We start from the raw sequence: 19,162 nt of genomic DNA, 5'->3' as shown, positions 1-19,162 counted from the left end.
GATTCTGGAGAAAGGATGTACTTGCTGCCCTTCAGAGCCTGAGCTCCACCCCTGCTGGATAAGTCAGAATGCTGGCACTGGAAGGGCCCTTAATGGACAGCTCGTCCAACTCCCTCATCTTACAGATGGAGAAACTGAGGTCTGGAGAAACTGAGGCCCAGATAGGAGCAAGACTTGCATGCCTAGATCCTTCTTGTGTGCCTCTTCCTACTGCAAGCTGAGACCCAGGTCCCTAGTTTGGCTGTCGTGGCTGCTTGTAAAGTGAAGGGGCTTCTGTGACTGAATGACTCCAACAAATGTCCAAATCCCTAATCCTTTCCTCACCAAAGAAGATGGCCCTTGGGGACAGTAGCACTTGCTGAGCAGGAGCATGAGTCAGGTGACCACCTCATTCCAGTTTGCTCAGGACTCGCCCTGTTTTAGCACTGAAAGTCTCACAGCGGCTGGGCATGGTGGCTCACGCCTATAATCCCAGCACTTGGGAAGGCCGAGACCGGTGGATCACTTGAGGTCAGGAGTTCAAGACCAGCCTGGCCAACATGGCAAAACCTCGTTTCTACTAAAAATACAAAAATTAGCTGGGCGTATTGGCACATGCCTGTAATCCCAGCTACTCAGGAGGCTGAGGCAGGAGAATCACTTGAACTTGGGAGGCAGAGGTTGCAGTGAGCCGAGATTGAGCCACTGCACTCCAGCCTGGGTAACAGCGCAAGACTCTGTCTCAAAAAAAAACAAACCTCACAGCCCCAGAGGCTCCCCAGTCCTCAACAGTCTTGTCAGCCTCAGAACCTGCAGCTACCTTCTCTAGGCTCAACAAGCACATTTTCCTTTGCCCATCATTCCCTTAAAAATTCTGCCTTGGCTGAGCACAGTGGCTCACACCTGTAATCCCAGCACTTTGGGAGGTCGAGGCAGTTGGATCACCTGAGGTCAGGAGTTCAAGACCAGCGTCGCCAACATGGTGAAACCCCGGCTCTACTAACAATACAAAAATTAGCCAGGCATGGTGGCACACACCTGTAGTCCCAGCTACTTGGGAAGTTGAGGCAGGAGAATCTCTTGAACCCGGGAGGCGGAGGTTGCACTGAGCTGAGATCGCACCACTGCACTCCACTGCAGCCTGGGCAACGAGCGAAACTCCATCTCAGAAAGAAAAAAAAAAAAATCTGCCCAGTCACTGCAAGCATTTGCTTGAACTGGATGTAATTTTATATAAGGATCACAGCTTCCCAAATAAGGAAATGGCAAAGGCTGAGTTGCCAGCATTTCTGGGAGTCAGTTAAGAAGGTGGTAAGAATACCATCTTTATTTATAACCCTTATGCCCCAGTGACAATAAATGCTTTTTAGAGATGAGTCACTGAATCATAGAAAATAAAATGTGGGACTGTAGGAGGTCTTCCCGTTGAGAAAAACTGTTTCCCAGAACATGGCTCACAAACAATTTAGGGGGAGGTTTAGGCAACCAACAGTAGCCAGGGAAGCAGGGCATCTGGACAGCCTATTTCCACTGTGTGCAGCAATCTGCTGCCCCAGAGGGGCCTGTCCAGTTCCTCTGCTTTTCATTCCATGCACAGAGCTCATCCACCACAACACAGACCCCTAAGTGGTGGAAAGTCCGTGGAATCTGGGGACAGAAGACCAGAGTTCAAGTTGAAGTCCTGCTTCCTACTCACTGTGTGTTTTAAGGAGGTCCTCAGAACTCCCTGAGTATGAGCAGCCCCATCTCTCAGACACCGTCATGGGTAAGATAGTAAAATAGTGGGCAGGAAAGCACTCTGTAAACAGGAAAGTGCTATTTATGTTTTTCTTTTCTTTTTTTTTTTTTCTTTTTTTGAGACAGAGTCTCACTCTGTCGCCAGGCTGGAGTGCAGTGGTGCAGTCTCAGCTCACTGCATCCTCTGCCTACTGGGTTCAAGTGGTTGTTGTGTCTCAGCCACCCGAGTAGCTGGGATTACAGGCATGTGCCACACATGCCTGGCTATTTTTTTGAATTTTTAGTAGAAATGGAGTCTTACCATGTTGCCCAGGCTGGTCTCAAACTCCTGAGCTCAAGCAATCTGCCTGCCTCAGCCTCCAAAGTGCTGGGATTATAAGCATGAGCCACCACGCCCAGCCAATGTTTTTATTTTCTCAAATTTAGTTTTCTAGGCCATTTCTTTATTTAGAGAAACGGCATGTGTGAGAAGCTGGGACTCTTTCCTCTGTCAGTGACCCAGAAAAAGGAGTCGGACCACAAGAGCTGCCCTTGTGTGTATAGGCTCTCCTGGAAACATGTGGCCCCAGAAGTCATTTGATCCTCAATTTCCCCCCGTCTTATAGGTAGATGGACTTCTCTTCTACCACAAACAGACCCACTACAGCCCCGGAAGCACTCCCTTAGTGGGCTGGCTGCGCCCCTACATGGTGTCAGATGTCCTTGGTGTAGCTGTGCCGGCTGGCCCGCTGACCACCAAGCCAGACTATGCTGGGCACCAGCTCCAGCAGATTATGGAGCACAAGAAGAGCCAGAAGGAAGGCATGAAGGAGAAACTCACACACAAGGCCTCTGAGAATGGGCACTATGAGTTGGAGCACCTGTCTACTCCCAAGTTGAAGGGTTCTTCCCATAGCCCAGACCACCCTGGATGCCTCATGGAGAATTAAAGAGAGAAGCCTCCTTAAGGAGCCACAGGATGGTACCTGGCCCCAAAAGGAATCCTGGAGAGGAGGACAGTGACAACAGGTGACTTCATTCTTTAGAGTGAACTTTCCAAACCCAGTCCAGCTGGAAACAGCTTATCTATAATCTGAAATGCTGGCTCAAACAGTTATGGGGAGGTTCCCAGATTGCGTAGCATTCAGATTGATTTGAGCAGCTCCTACTGTGATAAGTGTATCCCAGATCCACAATGTAAATACATGTGATTAGTAAGAAAGAACTGGTTTGTGGTTCTTAAGCTTTAGATAGCCATGAATCTCCCCTTCCCATCTCAGTCCCCTGGGCTACTTCAACCATGGCTGTTCAAGTCTTGGCCCATTTCACTCTTTTTAGTACTCAAAGATTCTGCTGAGTTTCCAGTTGCTGCTGCCGAAAGGTTTTACCAGGAACTGCAATTCTGGGTATTTGAATATGTTCCCTCTTCTGAGAAGACAAGTGTGATTTTCTTTGGTTTAGACATTGCCAGAGATAAAATGCAAATGTAGTTCATTCACTCCTTCAGCAAACATTTGTGCCTACCAGGAGATAAGCTTGTCCTAGGCCCCTGCCAAGTAGAGGGGTTATGGAGGTGGACAGTACTTAGTCCCTGCCCTTGAGGAGCTCACACTCCTGTGAGAAAAGAAGCCCACCAGGACAGTTTGGGAGAAGAGGCTGGAGAGAGATAGCAGGTTTTAGATTTTGTGTCATGGATGAAGGGAGCTAAGAAAGAACTTTGAGCAGGCAAGGTCTCTTGAGATTTGTGAACTAGAGCTCTTTGGCAGCTGTGAGAATGGAAGATTGTGTTGGAAACTGACTAATTAGTTTCTGCTTTGTATTCAGGAAATGGATCCCACTTCCTGTGGCTTCAGTCAGCTCCCACATTGCTTCCCATCTTTCTAGGACTCTGTCATGGATACAAGTACTTCACCATTCCCTCCAGCAGCACTAGTGTCCTGTGGACAAATTTTCACAGGGATCCAGGTCAGCTCTTGTCTGACATGCAGTGGTCCCTGCATGTTGATTAGTTCTGGGAACAGATTCGGGCAGAGGTAGTAGTTATTTGGAGCCTGATTACACAACTTCAGTACATCCAGTGGAACTAGTCTTAGTGTCGGCTCTTAGAGAGTTGCTCAAGCTGACCTTGTAAAATTGGAAGACTCCCCGCTCCCACCCTCATCCACTGATGATCCTGCTGGCTGCAGATTCAAGCATTTGCCTACATCAATAAGCTCTTTCCTGAATTTAGGTCAATTCTGTAATAGGAACATTGTGTTCCTCTTGCCAAGGAGCATGTTTTAAGTGCCTAAACATTTAGTCTCTGTTTGATAATTTTCTGAGTGCTCTAGTCTGTGCTATCAGCAGCCAACCGTATCAGTTCAGAAGCTATGCATGCTAGTGTCAATAGTGACTTGGCCATACTCTGTTCAGAAATAATCAGGTCTGGAAGGACTACTTCCCCAAAGGGTGCACACAGGCACTACAGGCACACACACTCTGGGGACAGCTGCATGAATCAAAGGATATATCAGCCAAAATTATTAACAATCACAACTTGATTTTTTTTTTTTTATTTTGGGATAGAGTCTTGCTGTGTTGCCCAGGCTGGAGTGCAGTGGCACAGTCTCGGCTCACTGCAACCTCCGCCTCCCCAGTTCAGACGATTCTCCTGCCTCACCCTCCTGAGTAGCTGGGATTACAGGTGTGAGCCACTGCGCCCAGAGACTATAACAGCTTTCAATGAGGTCTGTGAATCCTTGTGGCGAATTATATAACCAGAGGGTAGTCTTAGGGTTCCCCAAACTTGCAACTGGTATCCAAAGTAATGGTAGTCTGTGGACTATTCCCTGAGTTTGGGAAATATATATGTAAATACATAAGTGTGATAAAATATTATAATCACTGTGAGAGCTGGCTGTATGGATGGGGAGGGCACAAAGAATGGCTACTCTACCTGCAGAGGAAAATGTTCAAACAGGTGTCTTTTGAATGGAGTCCTTCAAAGACGAATAGGTATATCCACCAGGTGAATGAAGTCAGAGTGAGAGGGGATGGTGTAGGGGAAAAGTATGAAACAGATGCATTTATACACAGAACTGTAAAACAGCATCACTGAAAAGTAGGCAGCAAAGGAGGCAAGGTAATTTATGAGGCTGGAGAGATATACTAAGGTCAGGTCATGAATGAACTTGCATGGCAGGATGAGAAGCTTCACATGTATCTTGCAGTCAGTGGTACATCCTTGAAGTAACATGATCAAACTTATATTTTTAGAAAGGATCACTCTGCGATGGCAGGGATGGATTCAAAGGGGAAAAGACTAGTGGCAGGGAAACTAGGTAGGAGGATCTGGCAGTACCCTATGAGAGAGATGATGAAGACCTGAATTAAGGTTGTAGAGGAAATGAAGAGAGAGGTGGGAATTAAAGGACATGATGACTCACTAGCTGTGAAATATAAGAAATGGAATCATCATTGTGATGATTCCTAGATTCCTAATATGGGTGACTGAGTGCCACTAACAAGGACAAGGATCCCAGGAAAAGCACAGTTGAGGGGGATTGAGGAGGAAAGGTATTGAGTTCAGTTTGGGACATGCTGAGTATTAAGGTGACTGGAGATGAATGGCAAGTAGATAGATACAGGTCTGGAGGTATCAGCACATAGATGGCAGCTGAAGTCAGGTAAGAAAAAGCTGGGGAAATGTCCCTCAGATTTGGAAAACAGGAGACCACTAGTCCTTTGAGAGGACTTGAAGTGGCAGGAACAGAAGCCAGGTTTCAGTAGGTTTAGACATTAATGAGAAATGACCAAGTGGAGAAATAGCAAATGTGGATAAATCACTGCCAAACACAAGTGGATTAGGGTGACACAAACTCTTCCAATGCAGCCACTGGAACTCAGCATGACTTTTCGCAGACTGTAAACCGGGCGCGGTGGCTCACGCCTGTAATCCCAGCACTTTGGGAGACCAAGGTGGGAGGAGCACAAGGTCAGGAGATCAAGAGCATCTTGGTTAACATGGTGAAACCCCGTCTCTACTAAAAATACAAAAAATTAGCTGAGTGTGGTGGCACATGCCTGTAGTCTCAGCTACTCAGGAGGCTAAGGCAGGAGAATCGCTTGAACCCAGGAGACAGAGGTTGCAGTGAGCCGAGATCACGCCATTGCACTCCAGCCTGGGTGACAGAGTGAGACTCAGTCTCAAAAAAAAAAAATAATAATAAAAAAAATAAAAAAAAAAGATTGTAAATACATAGGTGTGGTAAAATCACTGTGAGAGCTGGCAGTTTTTGTAACAACAAAAAAAGACAGAGTTAGAGAAATACGACCAGGGGACACACTGCTATTCAGTGATCAATAGATAATACTGGCTTCTTAGTTAAAAATGTAAGGGGCACTCTGAGATAGGTCCTTCAAGCTACCATTCAAAAATATCAAGTTGTGCTTGTTGATTATTTTGGCTGATATATCCTTTGATTCAATAAGACTGCTTATTCTGGATCTACTGGTTGAAAACCCTGGTCTTTTCTAGGTGCATGGGTTCCAGCAGTACTTGAGATAAAATAGGTGATCTCAAATAGTGGTTCTTTGCTAACTCATGCTAAGCTGGCCCTCCTGCCAAGGCAAGCAAGGTAGGCCATGGCAATAGTATCAGTTAGGGACCGTGTGATGGCTCACGTCTGTAATCCCACACTCTAGGAAGCCAAGATGGGTGGATCACTTGAGCCCAGGAGTTCAAGACCAGCCCGGGCTACATGGCGAAACCCCGTCTCTACAAAAAATACAAAAATAGCCAGGCGTGCTGGCTGTAGTCCCAGCTACTTGGGAGCTGAGGTGGGAGGAGAATGTGATTGGCCCATCTTGAGTTATGAACCTGACACTTGACTAAGGGAGGGCAATTATCCCAGACTATAGCATCACTCAAATATATTGCATGGGAAGATGACTCTACAATAAAAAGAAACTGGGTGCTGGGCGCAGTGGCTCACGCCTGTAGTCCCAGCACTTTGGGAGCCCAAGGCAGGTGGATCACCTGAGGTCGGGAGTTCGAGACCAGCCTGACCAACATGGAGAGACCAGCCTGACTGTCTCTACTAAAAATACAAAATTAGTGGGGCGTGGTGGTGCATGCCTATAATCCCAGCTACTTGGGAGGCTAAGGTAGGAGAATCAACCCAGGAGGCAGAGGTTGTGGTGAGCCAAGACTGCGCCATTGCACTCCATGCCTGGGAAATAAAAGTGAAACTCCGTCTCAAAAAAAGAAAAGAAAAGAAAAGAAACAAACAAAAAAAAAGAAACTGGGTGCTGTTTAGAGGGCTGGCTAGAAAACTAATATGCAGTCATAGCAACCTATAACACAACCATCTTTTTTTTTTTTTTCCTTTTTTGAGACAGGGGCTCACCCTGTTGCTCAGGCTGGAGTACAGTGGTGCAATAATAGCTTACTGCAGCCTTGACCTCCCAGTGATCCTCCTGCTTCAGCCTCTCAAGTAGCTGGGATTACAGGCATGAGCCACCACGCCTGGCTAATTTTTGTATTTTTTTTTAGAGACAAGGTTTCGCCATGTTGCCCAGGCTGGTCTCAAACTCCTGAGCTCAAGTGATCTGCCCACCTTAGCCTCTCAAAGTGCTGGGATTACAGGCATGAGCCACCATGCCCAGCCAACACAACCATCTTTAAAACAGGTGGCAAGAGGTAGTTTGATAATCCCTAAAGAAATATGACCAGGTGGAGGCCAGGCGCGGTGGCTTATGCCTGTAATCCCAGCACTCTGGGAGGCCGAGGCGGGCGGATCACGAGGTCAGGAGATCGAGACCATCCTGGCTAACACGGTGAAAACCCATCTCTACTAAAAATACAAAAAATTAGCCGGGCGTGGTAGCGGGCACCTGTAGTCCCAGATGTTCGGGAGGTTGAGGCAGGAGAATGGCATGAACCTGGGAGGCGGAGCTTGTGGTGAGCCGAGATCAGGCCACTGCACTCCAGCCTGGGCGACATAGCAAGACTCCGTCTCAAAAAGAAAAAAAAAAATGTAAGGGGCACTCTGAAATAGGTCCTTCAAGCTAGCATTCAAAAATATCAAGATGTGGGCCGGGCGCAGTGGCTCATGCCTGTAATCCCAGTGCTTTGGGAGGCCGAGGCGGGTGGATCATGAGGTCAGGAGTTCGAGACCAGCCTGGCCAACATGGTGAAACCCTGTCTCTACTAAAAATTTAAAAAAATTAGCTGGACATGGTGGCGGGTGCCTGTAGTCTCTGTAGCTGACCACTGCATGTCAGCTACTTGGGAGGCTGAGGCAGGAGAATGGTGTGAACCCGGGAGGCAGAGGTTGCAGTGAGCCGAGATCGCGCCACTGCACTCCAGCCTGGGTGACAGAGCGAGACTCCGTCTCAAAAAAAAAAAAAAAAAGCTGTTATGGTCACAATCACAGTTTAATCACAGTGAAAGGAAACAGAGTAAAGTCGGCCAAGGGAAGAGATGCATGGAGCAGAAAGCAGGAAAGTTCCAAATGCAGAGCTCCCAGTGGAATCATGGACAGAGTTAATTTTCCCAGTATGTGTAACAATACTCACAGAGTATTGCCAATCAGGCAGTCTCACCTGAGCTTTGATGTCCAAAGTTTTTTTTGTCTTGTTGTTGTTTTGAGATGGAGTCTTGCTCTGTGGCCCAGGCTGGAGTGCAGTGGCACAATCTTGGCTCACTGCAACCTCCACCTCCTGGGTTCAAGTGATTCTCCTGCCTCAGCCTCCCAAGTAGCTGGAATTACAGGCATCTGCCACCACGTCCAGCTAATTTTTGTATTTTAAGTGGAGACAGGGTTTCCCCCATGTTGGCCAGGCTGGTCTTGAACTCCTGACCTCAGGTGATCTGCCCACCTTGGCCTCCCAAAGTGCTGGGATTACAGGCATGAGCCACCGCGTCTGGCTGGAATGATGTCTAAAATTTTTATTGGGGCTCAGTCATGTGGACCTGATTGTCTGCCCATGTGACTGACCTCAGTCTCCAGCCCCTCCAGAAGTCTACCTGATAAAGTGTGATCCAAAGTTTTCCCTCCTCCCTCATCACATTGCTAAACTATCTGGTACGCCCCAAAGACTTCTGCCTAAATCACATTGTTAGACTGTCCAGTGTGGCCTAAGGTCTGCCTCCTGGTAAACAAAGATACTTTTATCAGGCAAGACATTCCAAGGGCTTAGAGCTTACCTCCCAGGAGCGAAGGGCAAAGGCCAGAACTCTCTTTGCAAGGTTAAGTTCTTTACTACATACTCCTTCTATTAGCTAGCAAGTTCCATGAGGTCATGAACCTGGTCTTCCTCATCTTTAGGTCCCCAGTGCCTGGCATTATGCTTGGCACTTGTTACGTCAATAACTTTTAGTTGAGTGAATGAAGAAATACTAAGGTGGAATGAGAATGCACCCTGGAGGAGAGCCCCTCCTCTCTGCTGCTGCACAGAGGAGTGACCTTGCTGAGAAAGCTGAATGGAGGTGTGTGGCAAGCTGCTAACAGGTGCTTGGATATGCTGCAGACTTTTAGGAACAAGAACTATATTTAGTTCTGTGTACGTGATTAAAAGGATAGCTTAAAAACTAACTTTGTACATTGGAAAAGGGAAAGGCAATCACCCTAGCTGTCCTTTCTAATAAAGAAATGAGACTGGGCATGGTGGTTCACACCTATAATCCCAGTGCTTTGGGAGGCCAAGGCAGGAGGATTTCTTGAGGCCAGGAGTTCCAGACCAGCCTGGCCAACAGAGCGAGACCTTGTCTCTACAAAAAATTTAAAAATTAGCTGGGCATGGTGATATGTGCCTGTAGTCCTAGCTGCTTGGAAGGCTGAGGTAGGAGGATCTCCTATGGCCAGGAGTTAGAGCTGCAATTAGCTATAATTATACCATTGCACTCTATATAGATAGATATTTTTTAGAGATGGGTTCTCAACTACATTGCCCAGGCTGGTCTTGAACACCTGGGCTCAAGCAATTCTCCCATCTCGGCCTCCTGAGTGTCTGGGGCTACAGACGTGCACCACTGTGCCCACCTTTCTTTCTTTTGGCAGGGTGGGGTGAATCTTTTATAGCCAAATCATCTTTTTTTTTTTTTTGAGATGGAGTCTTGCTCTGTAGCCCAGGCTGGATTGCAATGGTGCAATCTTGGCTCACTACAACCTCCGCCTCCCGGGTTCAAGCAATTCTCCTGCCTCAGTCTCCTGAGTAGCTGGGATTACAGGCACGCGCCACCACGCCCAGCTAATTTTTGTATTTTTAGTAGAGATGGGGTTTCACCACATTGGTCAAGCTGGTCTCGAACTCCTGACCTCGTGATCCACCCGCCTCAGCCTCCCAAAGTGCTGGGATTACAGGCGTGAGCCACCGCGCCCAGCCTTAAATCATCTTTATAGCACAACACAAGTCTCTTTTATAGGCAGTAGAAATTTTGGAGCAATGTTTGAGAGGAGCTTTGGATTTTAGAAATAAAAGTGTTTGGTGGAGAAGGTTATAAAATTCCACCTCCAGCATTGGAAGTATGTCTATTCTTAAACCCAAATAAATACAACAAAAGAGAGGGGAAAATGGTAAGATATGTCTCATAGATAAGGTGGCCATCTTCCTTGATTCAGTCATTCAACACATTTATCAAGGGATTGCCTACTATGTTCTAGGTTCTAGATGCTGGGAGTTCAGGGGCCAACAGGACAGATGTGGTTCCTGCCGTCCTGAAGCTTACAATCTAGTAAGGCACACAAACACTAGGCCAATGAATGTAGAAACAAGTGCATAATTACAAATTGTGATCAGCTCTCTGATCTGACGAATAAAAGGGTGCTATGAGTCTCAGAAAGTGCAGTTCAGTTTAGGGAGTAATCAAGGAAGATCTTGCTGGGGAAGTGACTTTTGAGCTGAGACCTTAAGGATGAATCAGATATGTCTGGTGAAGAAGGTGCTGGGAGGGGAGGATAAGCTTTCTAGACAGAGACCTGAAACTTATGCTATTTTTTTTCTTTCTCTTTTTCTTTTTTGTGGGTACATCACATAGTAGATGTATATATTTATGGGTCACATGAGATATTTTCATACAGGCATGCAACGCATAATAATCACATCAAGGTAAATGGGGTATCCATCCCAGGCATTTATCCTTTGTGTTACAAACAATCCAATTATATTCTTAATTATTTTGAAATGTACGATTAAATTATTTTGTACTATAGTCACCCTGTTGTGCTAGCAAATACACCTTACTCATTTTTTTTTTTTAATTTGAGACAGGGTCTCACTCTGTCACCCAGGCTGGAGTGCAGTGGCGTGATCTCAGCTCACTGCAACCTCTGCCTCCCAGGCTCAAGTGATCTTTTTTGTATTTTTAGTAGAGACAGAGTCTTGCCATGTTGCCTAGGCTGGTCTCAAATTCCTGAGCTCAAGCCATCCACTTGCCTTGGCCTCCCAAAGTGCAAGGATTATAGGCATGAGCCATTGCACCTGGCTCTTATTCATTCTTTCTATTTTTCTGTACCCATTAACCATCCCCACTTCTCCCTCACCCCCCACTACCCTTCCCATCCTCTGGTTACCATCCTTCTACTCTTTATCTCCATGAGTTCAATTATTTTAATTTTTAGCTCCTACAAAATAAGTGAGAACATGGGAAGTTTGTCTTTCTGTGCCTGGCTTATTTCACTTAACATAATGACCTTCAGTTCCATCCATGTTGTTGCAAATGACAGGATCTCTCTTTTTTTTTTTTTTTTTTGAGACAGAGTCTCACTCTGTCACCCAGTCTGGAGTGCAGTGGCACAATCTTGGCTCACTGCAACCTCTGCCTCCCAGGTTCAAGCGATTCTCATGCCTCAGCCTCCCGAGTAGCTGGGATTACAGGTATGCGCCACCACACCCGGCTAATTTTTGTATTTTTAGTATTTTTTTAAACAGAGACAGGGTTTCATCATGTTGGCTAGGCTGGTCTTCAACCCCTGGCCTCAAGTGATCTGCCCCTCGGCCTCCCAAAGTGCTGAAATTATAGGCGTGAGTCACTGTACCCGGCCTCATTCTTTTTTATGACTTAATAGTTCTCCATTGTGTATCTGTGCCACATTTTCTTTATCCATTTATATGTTGTTGAACACTTAGGCTGCTTCCAAATTTTAGCTATTGTGAATAGTGCAGCAGTAAACATGGGAGTGCAGATGTCTCTTCAACATACTGATTTCATTTCTTTGGGGTATATACCTAGGAGTGGGATGGGTAGCTTTATTTTTGGCTTTTTCTTTTCTTTCCTCCCCTCCCTCTCCCCTTCCCTCCCACTCCCCTCTCTTCCCCTCCCCTTCCTTCCCCTCCTCCCTCCCCTTTTCCTCCTCTCCCCCCTCCCCTCCCCTTTCCTTCCCTCCCCTCCCCTTTTCCTCCCCTCCCCTTTTCCTCCCTTCCCCTTCCTTCCCCCCCTCCCCTCCCCTCACCCCTCTTTTCCCCTACACCTTCCCTCGCTTCCCTTCCCCTCCCCTCTCCTCCCTTTTCAACAAGGTCTGACTCTCTTGCCCAGGCTGGAGTGCAGTGGTGTAATCACAGTTCACTGCAGCCTTTATTTCCCAGGCTCAAGTGATCCTCACACCTCAGCCTCCCAAGTACCTGGGACTACAGGTGTGCATCACTACTCCTAGCTGATTTTCTTTATATTTTGTACAGATGAGGTCTCACTGTGTTGCCCAGCCTGGACTCAAACTCCTGGAATCTTGGACTCAAGTGATCTTCCTGCCTTAGCCTCCAGGCATGAGCCACCTCACCTGGCTATATTTTTAGGTTTTCTTTAGGAACCTCCAAATTGTTCTCCATAGTGGTTGTACTAATTTATATTCCCACCAAAAGTATATGAGGGTTCCCTATTCTCCACATCCTTGCCAGCATTTGTTATTGCCTGTCTTTTGGATAAAAACCATTTTAACTGGGGTGAGATGGTATCTCATTGTAATTTTATTTCATTTTATTTATTTATTTATTTTGAGATAGAGTCTCACTCTGTTGCCCAGGCTGGAGTGCAGTGGCGCAATCTGCCTTCCGGGTTCAAGCGATTCTCCTGTTTCAGCCTCCTGAGTAGCTGGGATTACAGGTGTGCGCCAGTGTGCCCTGCTAATATTTGTATTTTTAGTAGAGACGAGGTTTCACCATGTTGGCCAGGCTGGTCTTGAACTCCTGACCTCAAGTGATCCACCCGCCTCAGCCTCCCAAAGTGCTGAGATTAAAGGCATGAGCCACCATGCCTGGCCTCATTGTAGTTTCGATTTGCATTTCTCTGATGATCAGTGAAGTTAAGCATCTGTTTATATGCCTGTTGAGATTTAAATGTCTTATTTTATAAAATGTCTGTTCTGGGCTGGGTGTGGGTGCCTAGAAGAAAACCTAGGCAATACCATTCAGGACATAGGCGTGGGCAAGGACTTCATGACTAAAACACCAAAAGCAGTGGCAACAAAAGCCCAAAATAGACAAATGGGATTTAATTAAACTAAAGAACTTCTGCACAGCAAAAGAAACTACCATCAGAGTGAACAGGCAACTTACAGAATGGGAGAAAATTTTTGCAATCTACCCATCTGACAAAGGGTTAATATTCGGAATCTACAAAGAACTTAAACAAATTTACAAGAAAAAATCAAACAACCCCATCAAAAAGTGGGCAAAGGATATGAACAGACACTTCTCAAAAGAAGACATTTATGCAGCCAACAGACACATGAAAAAATGCTCGTCATCATTGGTCATCAGAGAAATGCAAATCAAAACCACAATGAGATACCATCTCACACCAGTTAGAATGGCAATCATTAAAAAGTCAGGAAACAACAGATGCTGGAGAGGATGTGGAGAAATAGGAACTCTTTTACACTGTTGGTGGGAGTGTAAACTAGTTCAACCATTGTGGAAGACAGTGTGGCAATTCCTCAAGGATCTAGAACTAGAAATATGATTTGACCCAGCGATCCCATTACTGGGTATATACCCAAAGGATTATGAATCATGCTACTATAAAGACACGTGCACATGTATGTTTATTGCGGCACTATTCACAATAGCAAAGACTTGGAACCAACCCAAATGTCCATTAGTGATAGACTGGATTAAGAAAATGAGGCACATATACACCATGGAATACTATGCAGCCATAAAAAAGGATGAGTTCATGTCCTTTGTAGGGACATGGATGAAGCTGGAAACCATCATTCTCAGCAAACTATCGCAAGGATAGAAAACCAAACACCAAATGTTCTCACTCATAGATGGGAATTGAACAATGAGAACACTTGGACACAGGGTGGGGAACATCAAACAGCGGGGCCGGTCATGGGGAGGGATAGCATTAGGAGATATACCTAATGTAAATGACGAGTTAATGGGTGCAGCACACCAACATGACACATGTATACATATGTAACAACCGTGCACATTGTGCACATGTACCCTAGAACTTAAAGTATAATAATAATTAAAAAAATTAGCCAGATGTGGTGGTGCACACCTGTAATCCCAGCTACTTGAGAGGCTGAGGCAGGAGAATTGCTTGAAACGAGGGGGCAGAGGATGCAGTGGGCTGAGATCGTGCCATTGCACTCCAGCTGAGGTGACAGAGTGACACTCTGCCTCAAAAAAAATAAAACGCAAGGAGGGGCCAGGCGTGGTGGTTCACGCCTGTAATCCCAGCTACTTGAGAGGCTGAGGCACAAGAATCACCTGAGCCAGGGAAGTAGAAGTTGCAGTGAGCCAAGATCGTGCCACTGCACTCCAGCCTGGGTAACAGAGCGAGACTCCATCTCAAACAAAAGAAAAACAGCTGGGTGCGGTGGCTCACGCCTGTAGTCCCAGCACTTCGGGAGGCCGAGGTGGATGGATGACAAGGTCAGGAGTTCACGACCAGTCTGGCCAACATGGTGAAAACCCATCTCTACTAAAAATACAAAAATTAGCTGGGCGTAGTGGCAGGCGCCTGTAATCCCAACTACTCGGGAGTCTGAGGCAGAGAATTGCTTGAACCCAGGAGGCGGAAGTTGCAGTGAGCCGAGACCGCACCACTGTACTCCAGCCTGAGCAACACAGCAAGACTCCATCTCAGAAAAAAAAAAAAAAAGTAAGGAGGCTGTATCAATGCATCTAGTATATATGCTTTTTGTAAAATAAGGATCATAGTTTCACCTTTCTTATACTATTATGGTGAGAGTAAATCAATGAAAGTCATTTAGAACAATGTGTGGGGTAAATGTAAGGACACAATAAATGTCAACCTATTATTTCAGTGTATGTGTGTACTGTAATTTATTTACTGAGTTTTCTATTGATGGACCATAATGTTTCTTTGTTTGGGATGGAGTCTCACTCTGTTGCCAGGCTGGCGTGCAGTAGGGCGATCTCGGCTCACTGCAACCTCCACCTCCCAGGTTCAAGTGATTCTCTTGCTTCAGCCTCCCGAGTAGCTGGGACTATAGGCATGTGCCACCACACTCAGCTAATTTTTGTATTTTTAGTAGAGACGGGGTTTCACCATGTTGGTCTCAATCTCTTGATCTCGTGATCTGCCCACCTTAGCCTCCCAAAGTCCTGGGATTACAGGTGTGAGCCACCGCGCCCAGCCTTTTTTTTTTTTGAGACAGAGTCTCCCTCTGTGACCAGGCTGGAGTGCAGTGGTGGCACGATCTCGGCTGACTGCAACCTCTGCCTCCCGGGTTCAAGCAATTCTGCCTCAGCCTCCCGAGTGGCTGGGACTACAGATGCGCACAACCATGCCCAGCTAATTTTTGTATTTTAGTAGAGACAAGGTTTCACCACATTGGCCAGGATGGTCTTGTTCTCCTTACCTCGTGATCCGCCTGCCTCAGCCTCCCAAAGTGCTGTGATTACAGGCATGAGCCACCATGCCCGGCCTCATAATGTTTTCAATCTTTTGATATTACAAGCCATTCTGCAGTCTTTTAAGATTTTTGTTTGTTTGTTTTGCAACAGAGTTTTGCCCTCGTTTTACAGGCTAGAGTGCCATGGTGTAATTTCAGCTCATTGCAACCTCTGCCTCCCAGGTTCAAGCAATTCTGCCTCAGCCTCCCGAGTAGCTGGGATTACAGGCATGCGACATCTCGTCTGGCTAATTTCTTGTATTTTTAGCAGAGACGGGGTTTTACCATGTTGATCAGGGTGGTCTCGAACTCCTGACCTCAAGTGATCCACCCAACTGGGCCTCCCAAAGTGCTGGGATTACAGGCGTGAACCCCGGTGCCCAGCACAGCCTTTAAGATTTGATTGGGCAGGATGACAGTACCATACTTGAGTTCATTGGTTCAAGCCTGCAGTTACAGGCAAGCCAGGTAGTTGCCTCTCTACCTTGGGTCTCCTGGATTTACTTCTCAAAACAAAGTGGCCAGCCAGCCAGCTGCCTTGCACTTTGTTTTGTTATTCACGTTTGTGCTCAGAAATTTCCAAACATTGTCCTGTTAAAACAGCGGTGGATAACAGTTCCGGAGAACTCTCTTCCCTTACACACCCACACGCCCACACACACAGCTGTGCCTCTGAAAACACTGCTGAGTTCTTTCTCAGCCCACTCAGTTAAATATCTTTATTAATTCTGCTCCTCACCCAGTCCCTAGATCAGGAGTTAGAATGCCTGGGTTCAAGTTTTAGCTCAATACTAATTATTTAGTTGTGTGACTTTGGATAAATCACTGACCCCTGGTGTCCTGAGGATCAGCGGGCAAAACAAATGTGAAGTGTAAATAGTGAGTTGAGAGACTCCATCCTCTCCTGTCTCCAATCAATGGTTTGTACTACTCAGGTCCTGCTGTTTCTTACTCCAGTTTAGTCCTAGAACCATTTGCTTGCCTAGGGAGAAAAAGCATATTTGGCCCGGCACGGTGGCTGACGCCCAACACTTTGGAAGGGGGAGGCAGGCAGATCATTTGAGCCCAGGAGTTCAAGATCAGCCTGAGGCTGGGAGTGATAGCTCACAACTATAATCCTAGAGCTTTGGGAGGCCAAGGTGGGTGGATCACTTGAGGTCAGGAATTCGAGACCAGCCTGGCCAACATGGCGAAAACCCGTCTCTACTAAAAAAAACACAAAAATTATATGGGCATGGTAGTGCATGCCTGTAATCCCAGCTACTCTGAAGGCTGAGGCAGGAGAATCGCTTGAACCCGGGAGACAGAGGTTGCAGTGAGCCCAGATCGTGCCATTGCACTCCAGCCTGGGTGACATAGCGAGAGACCCTGTCTCTTAAAAAAAAAAAAAAAAAAAAAAAAGGGCAAGATAGTGGTTACCCTTCAGCAGAGTAGTAACTGACTGTGGGGTGGGGGATGGGCAAAAGGCAAGGCTTTGGCAAGTTCAGAATATTCTATTTGTTGATCTGTGCGTTGGGCACAGACACGAGTGTGTTCAGTTTATGAAAATTCATCTGGCCGGGTGCAGTGGCTTACGCCTGTAATCCTAGCACTTTGGGACGCTGAGGTGGGTGGATTGCTTTGAGCTCAGGAGTTTGAGACCAGCCTGGGCAATGTGGCAAAACCCCATCTCTACAAAAAATATAAAAATGGGCCGGGCCTGGTGGCACGCACCTATAGTCCCAGCTATTTGGGAGGCTGAGGCTGGAGGATCGCTTGAGCCAGGAAGTAGAGGTTGCAGTGAGCCAGGATTGTGCTGTTGCACTCTATCCTGGGCAACAGAGTGAGACCCTGTCTCAAAAAATAAAATAAAAAAATTCATCAAGCGGTACACTTATATTTGCACTTTTTCTGTATGTTACACTTCAATAAAAAGAAAACAGGCTGGATGCAGTAGTTCACGCCTGTAATCCCAGCACTTTGGGAGGCCGAGGTGGGTGGATTGCCTGAGGTCAGGAGTTCGAGACCAGCCTGGCTAACATGGTGAAACCCTGTCTCTACTAAAAATACAAAAATTAGCAGGGTGTGCTGGTGGGCGCCTGTAATCTCACCTACTCGGGAGGCTGAGGCAGGAGAATTGCTTGAACCCAGGAGGCGGAGATCACAGTGAGCCGAGATCACGCCATTGCACTCCAGCCTGGGAAACAGAGCAAGACCTCCACTCAAAAAAAAAAAAAAAAAAAAAAAAAGTCTTCCAGACTGGTTACAATACTGAAACTAAAGGAGTGATGAAGTCAACCTCCAGTCAGCTGTATTGATGCAAAGGAGAAAATATCCTAGCTGAGATAAAGATTCAAATACCAAGGATATCATATCTGATTCTTACCAAGGGCAGCCTGAAGTTCCTATTGCATTAATGCAGAAATTAGTTGAGGTGACGGATTGTTTTTAAAATCCTAGAAGGAGCCGGGCATGGTGGCTCATGCCTGTAATCCCAACACTTTGGCAGGCTGAGGCGGGTGGACTGCCTGAGGTCAGGAGTTTGAGACCAGCCTGGCCAACACAGTGAAACCCCATCTCTACTAAAAATACAAAAAATTAGCTAGGCATGGTGGCAGACACCTGTAATCCCAGCTACTAGGGAGGCTGAGGCAGGAGAATTGCTTGAACCTGGGAAGTGGAGGTTGCAGTGAGCTGAGATCGTGCCATTGCACTCCAGCCTGGGCAACGAGCGAAACTCCATCTCAAACAAAAACAAAAATCCTAGAAGGCTGGGCACGGTGGCTCGCACCTGTAATCCCAGCACTTTGGGAGGCTGAGGCAGGAAGATCGCCTGAGTCCAGTTTAACTGCCCAATGGGATCACCTTGCCCGCTGCCTACACAGCGGATATATCAGACAGGGGAATTGCAGTGGCAAAAGAGTAATTCACACAGAGCCGTCTGTGCAGGAGAGTGGAGTTTTATTATTATTATTATTATTATTATTATTATTATTATTATTTTTGATTCAGCGTCTCGCTGTTTCACCAGGCTGGAGTGCAGTGATGCGATCTTGGTTCACTGCAACCTCCACCTCCTGGGTTCAAGTGCTTCTCTTGCTTCAGACTCCCGAGTAGCTGGGACGACAGGTACGCGCCACCATGCCCAGCTAATTTTTGTATTTTTACTAGAGACGGGGTTTCACCATGTTGGCCAGGATGGTCTCGATCTCTTAACCTCATGATCCGCCTGCCTCAGCCTCCCAAAGTGCTGGGATTACAGGCGTGAGTCACCATGCCCGGCCTGGAGTTTTATTATTACTGAAATCAGTCTCCCTGGAGCATTAAGGGATCAGAGTTTTTAAAGATAATTTGGTGGGTAGGGGCTTAGGAAGTGGAGAGTGCTGATTGGTCAGGTTTGAGATTGGATCATAGGGAGTTGAAATGAGTTTTTCTTGCTGTCTTCTGCTTCTGGTTGGGATGGCAGACCTATTTGGGCCAGATTACCAGTCTGGATGGTATCAGCTGATCCACTGGGTGCAGGGTCTGCAAAATATCTCAAGCACTGATCTTAGGTTTTACAATAGTGATGTTATCCCCAGGAGCAGTTTGGGGAGGTTTAGACTCTTGGAGCCCATGGCTGCATGACCCCTAAATTG

The 19,162-nt window shown here is 46.6% G+C and overlaps 1 protein-coding gene across 7 annotated transcripts in view; it reads left to right on the top strand.

Annotated features, from left to right (window-relative positions):
* Positions 1–14,956, top strand: part of SNUPN (snurportin 1) — a 40,332-nt gene extending 25,376 nt beyond the window's left edge. For 6 of the 7 annotated variants that reach the window (XM_063699048.1, XM_055363828.2, XM_031002366.3 and 3 more), the window contains exon 9: positions 2,322–14,956. In XM_063699048.1, coding sequence (XP_063555118.1) covers positions 2,322–2,645 — 324 coding nt within the window. In that variant the 3' untranslated portion in view covers positions 2,646–14,956. The remainder of the gene's footprint in view (positions 1–2,321) is intronic. The other variant, XR_008672104.2, reaches the window with a different exon arrangement.
* Positions 14,957–19,162: the final 4,206 nt, after the last annotated feature.

The sequence above is a fragment of the Gorilla gorilla genome, chromosome 16 (genome assembly GCF_029281585.2).
Source record: "Gorilla gorilla gorilla isolate KB3781 chromosome 16, NHGRI_mGorGor1-v2.1_pri, whole genome shotgun sequence".
NCBI classification, from domain to species: domain Eukaryota; kingdom Metazoa; phylum Chordata; class Mammalia; order Primates; family Hominidae; genus Gorilla; species Gorilla gorilla.
Note: the sequence above shows the minus strand (reverse complement) of the source record. Positions and strands in the feature narration are given on the sequence as shown.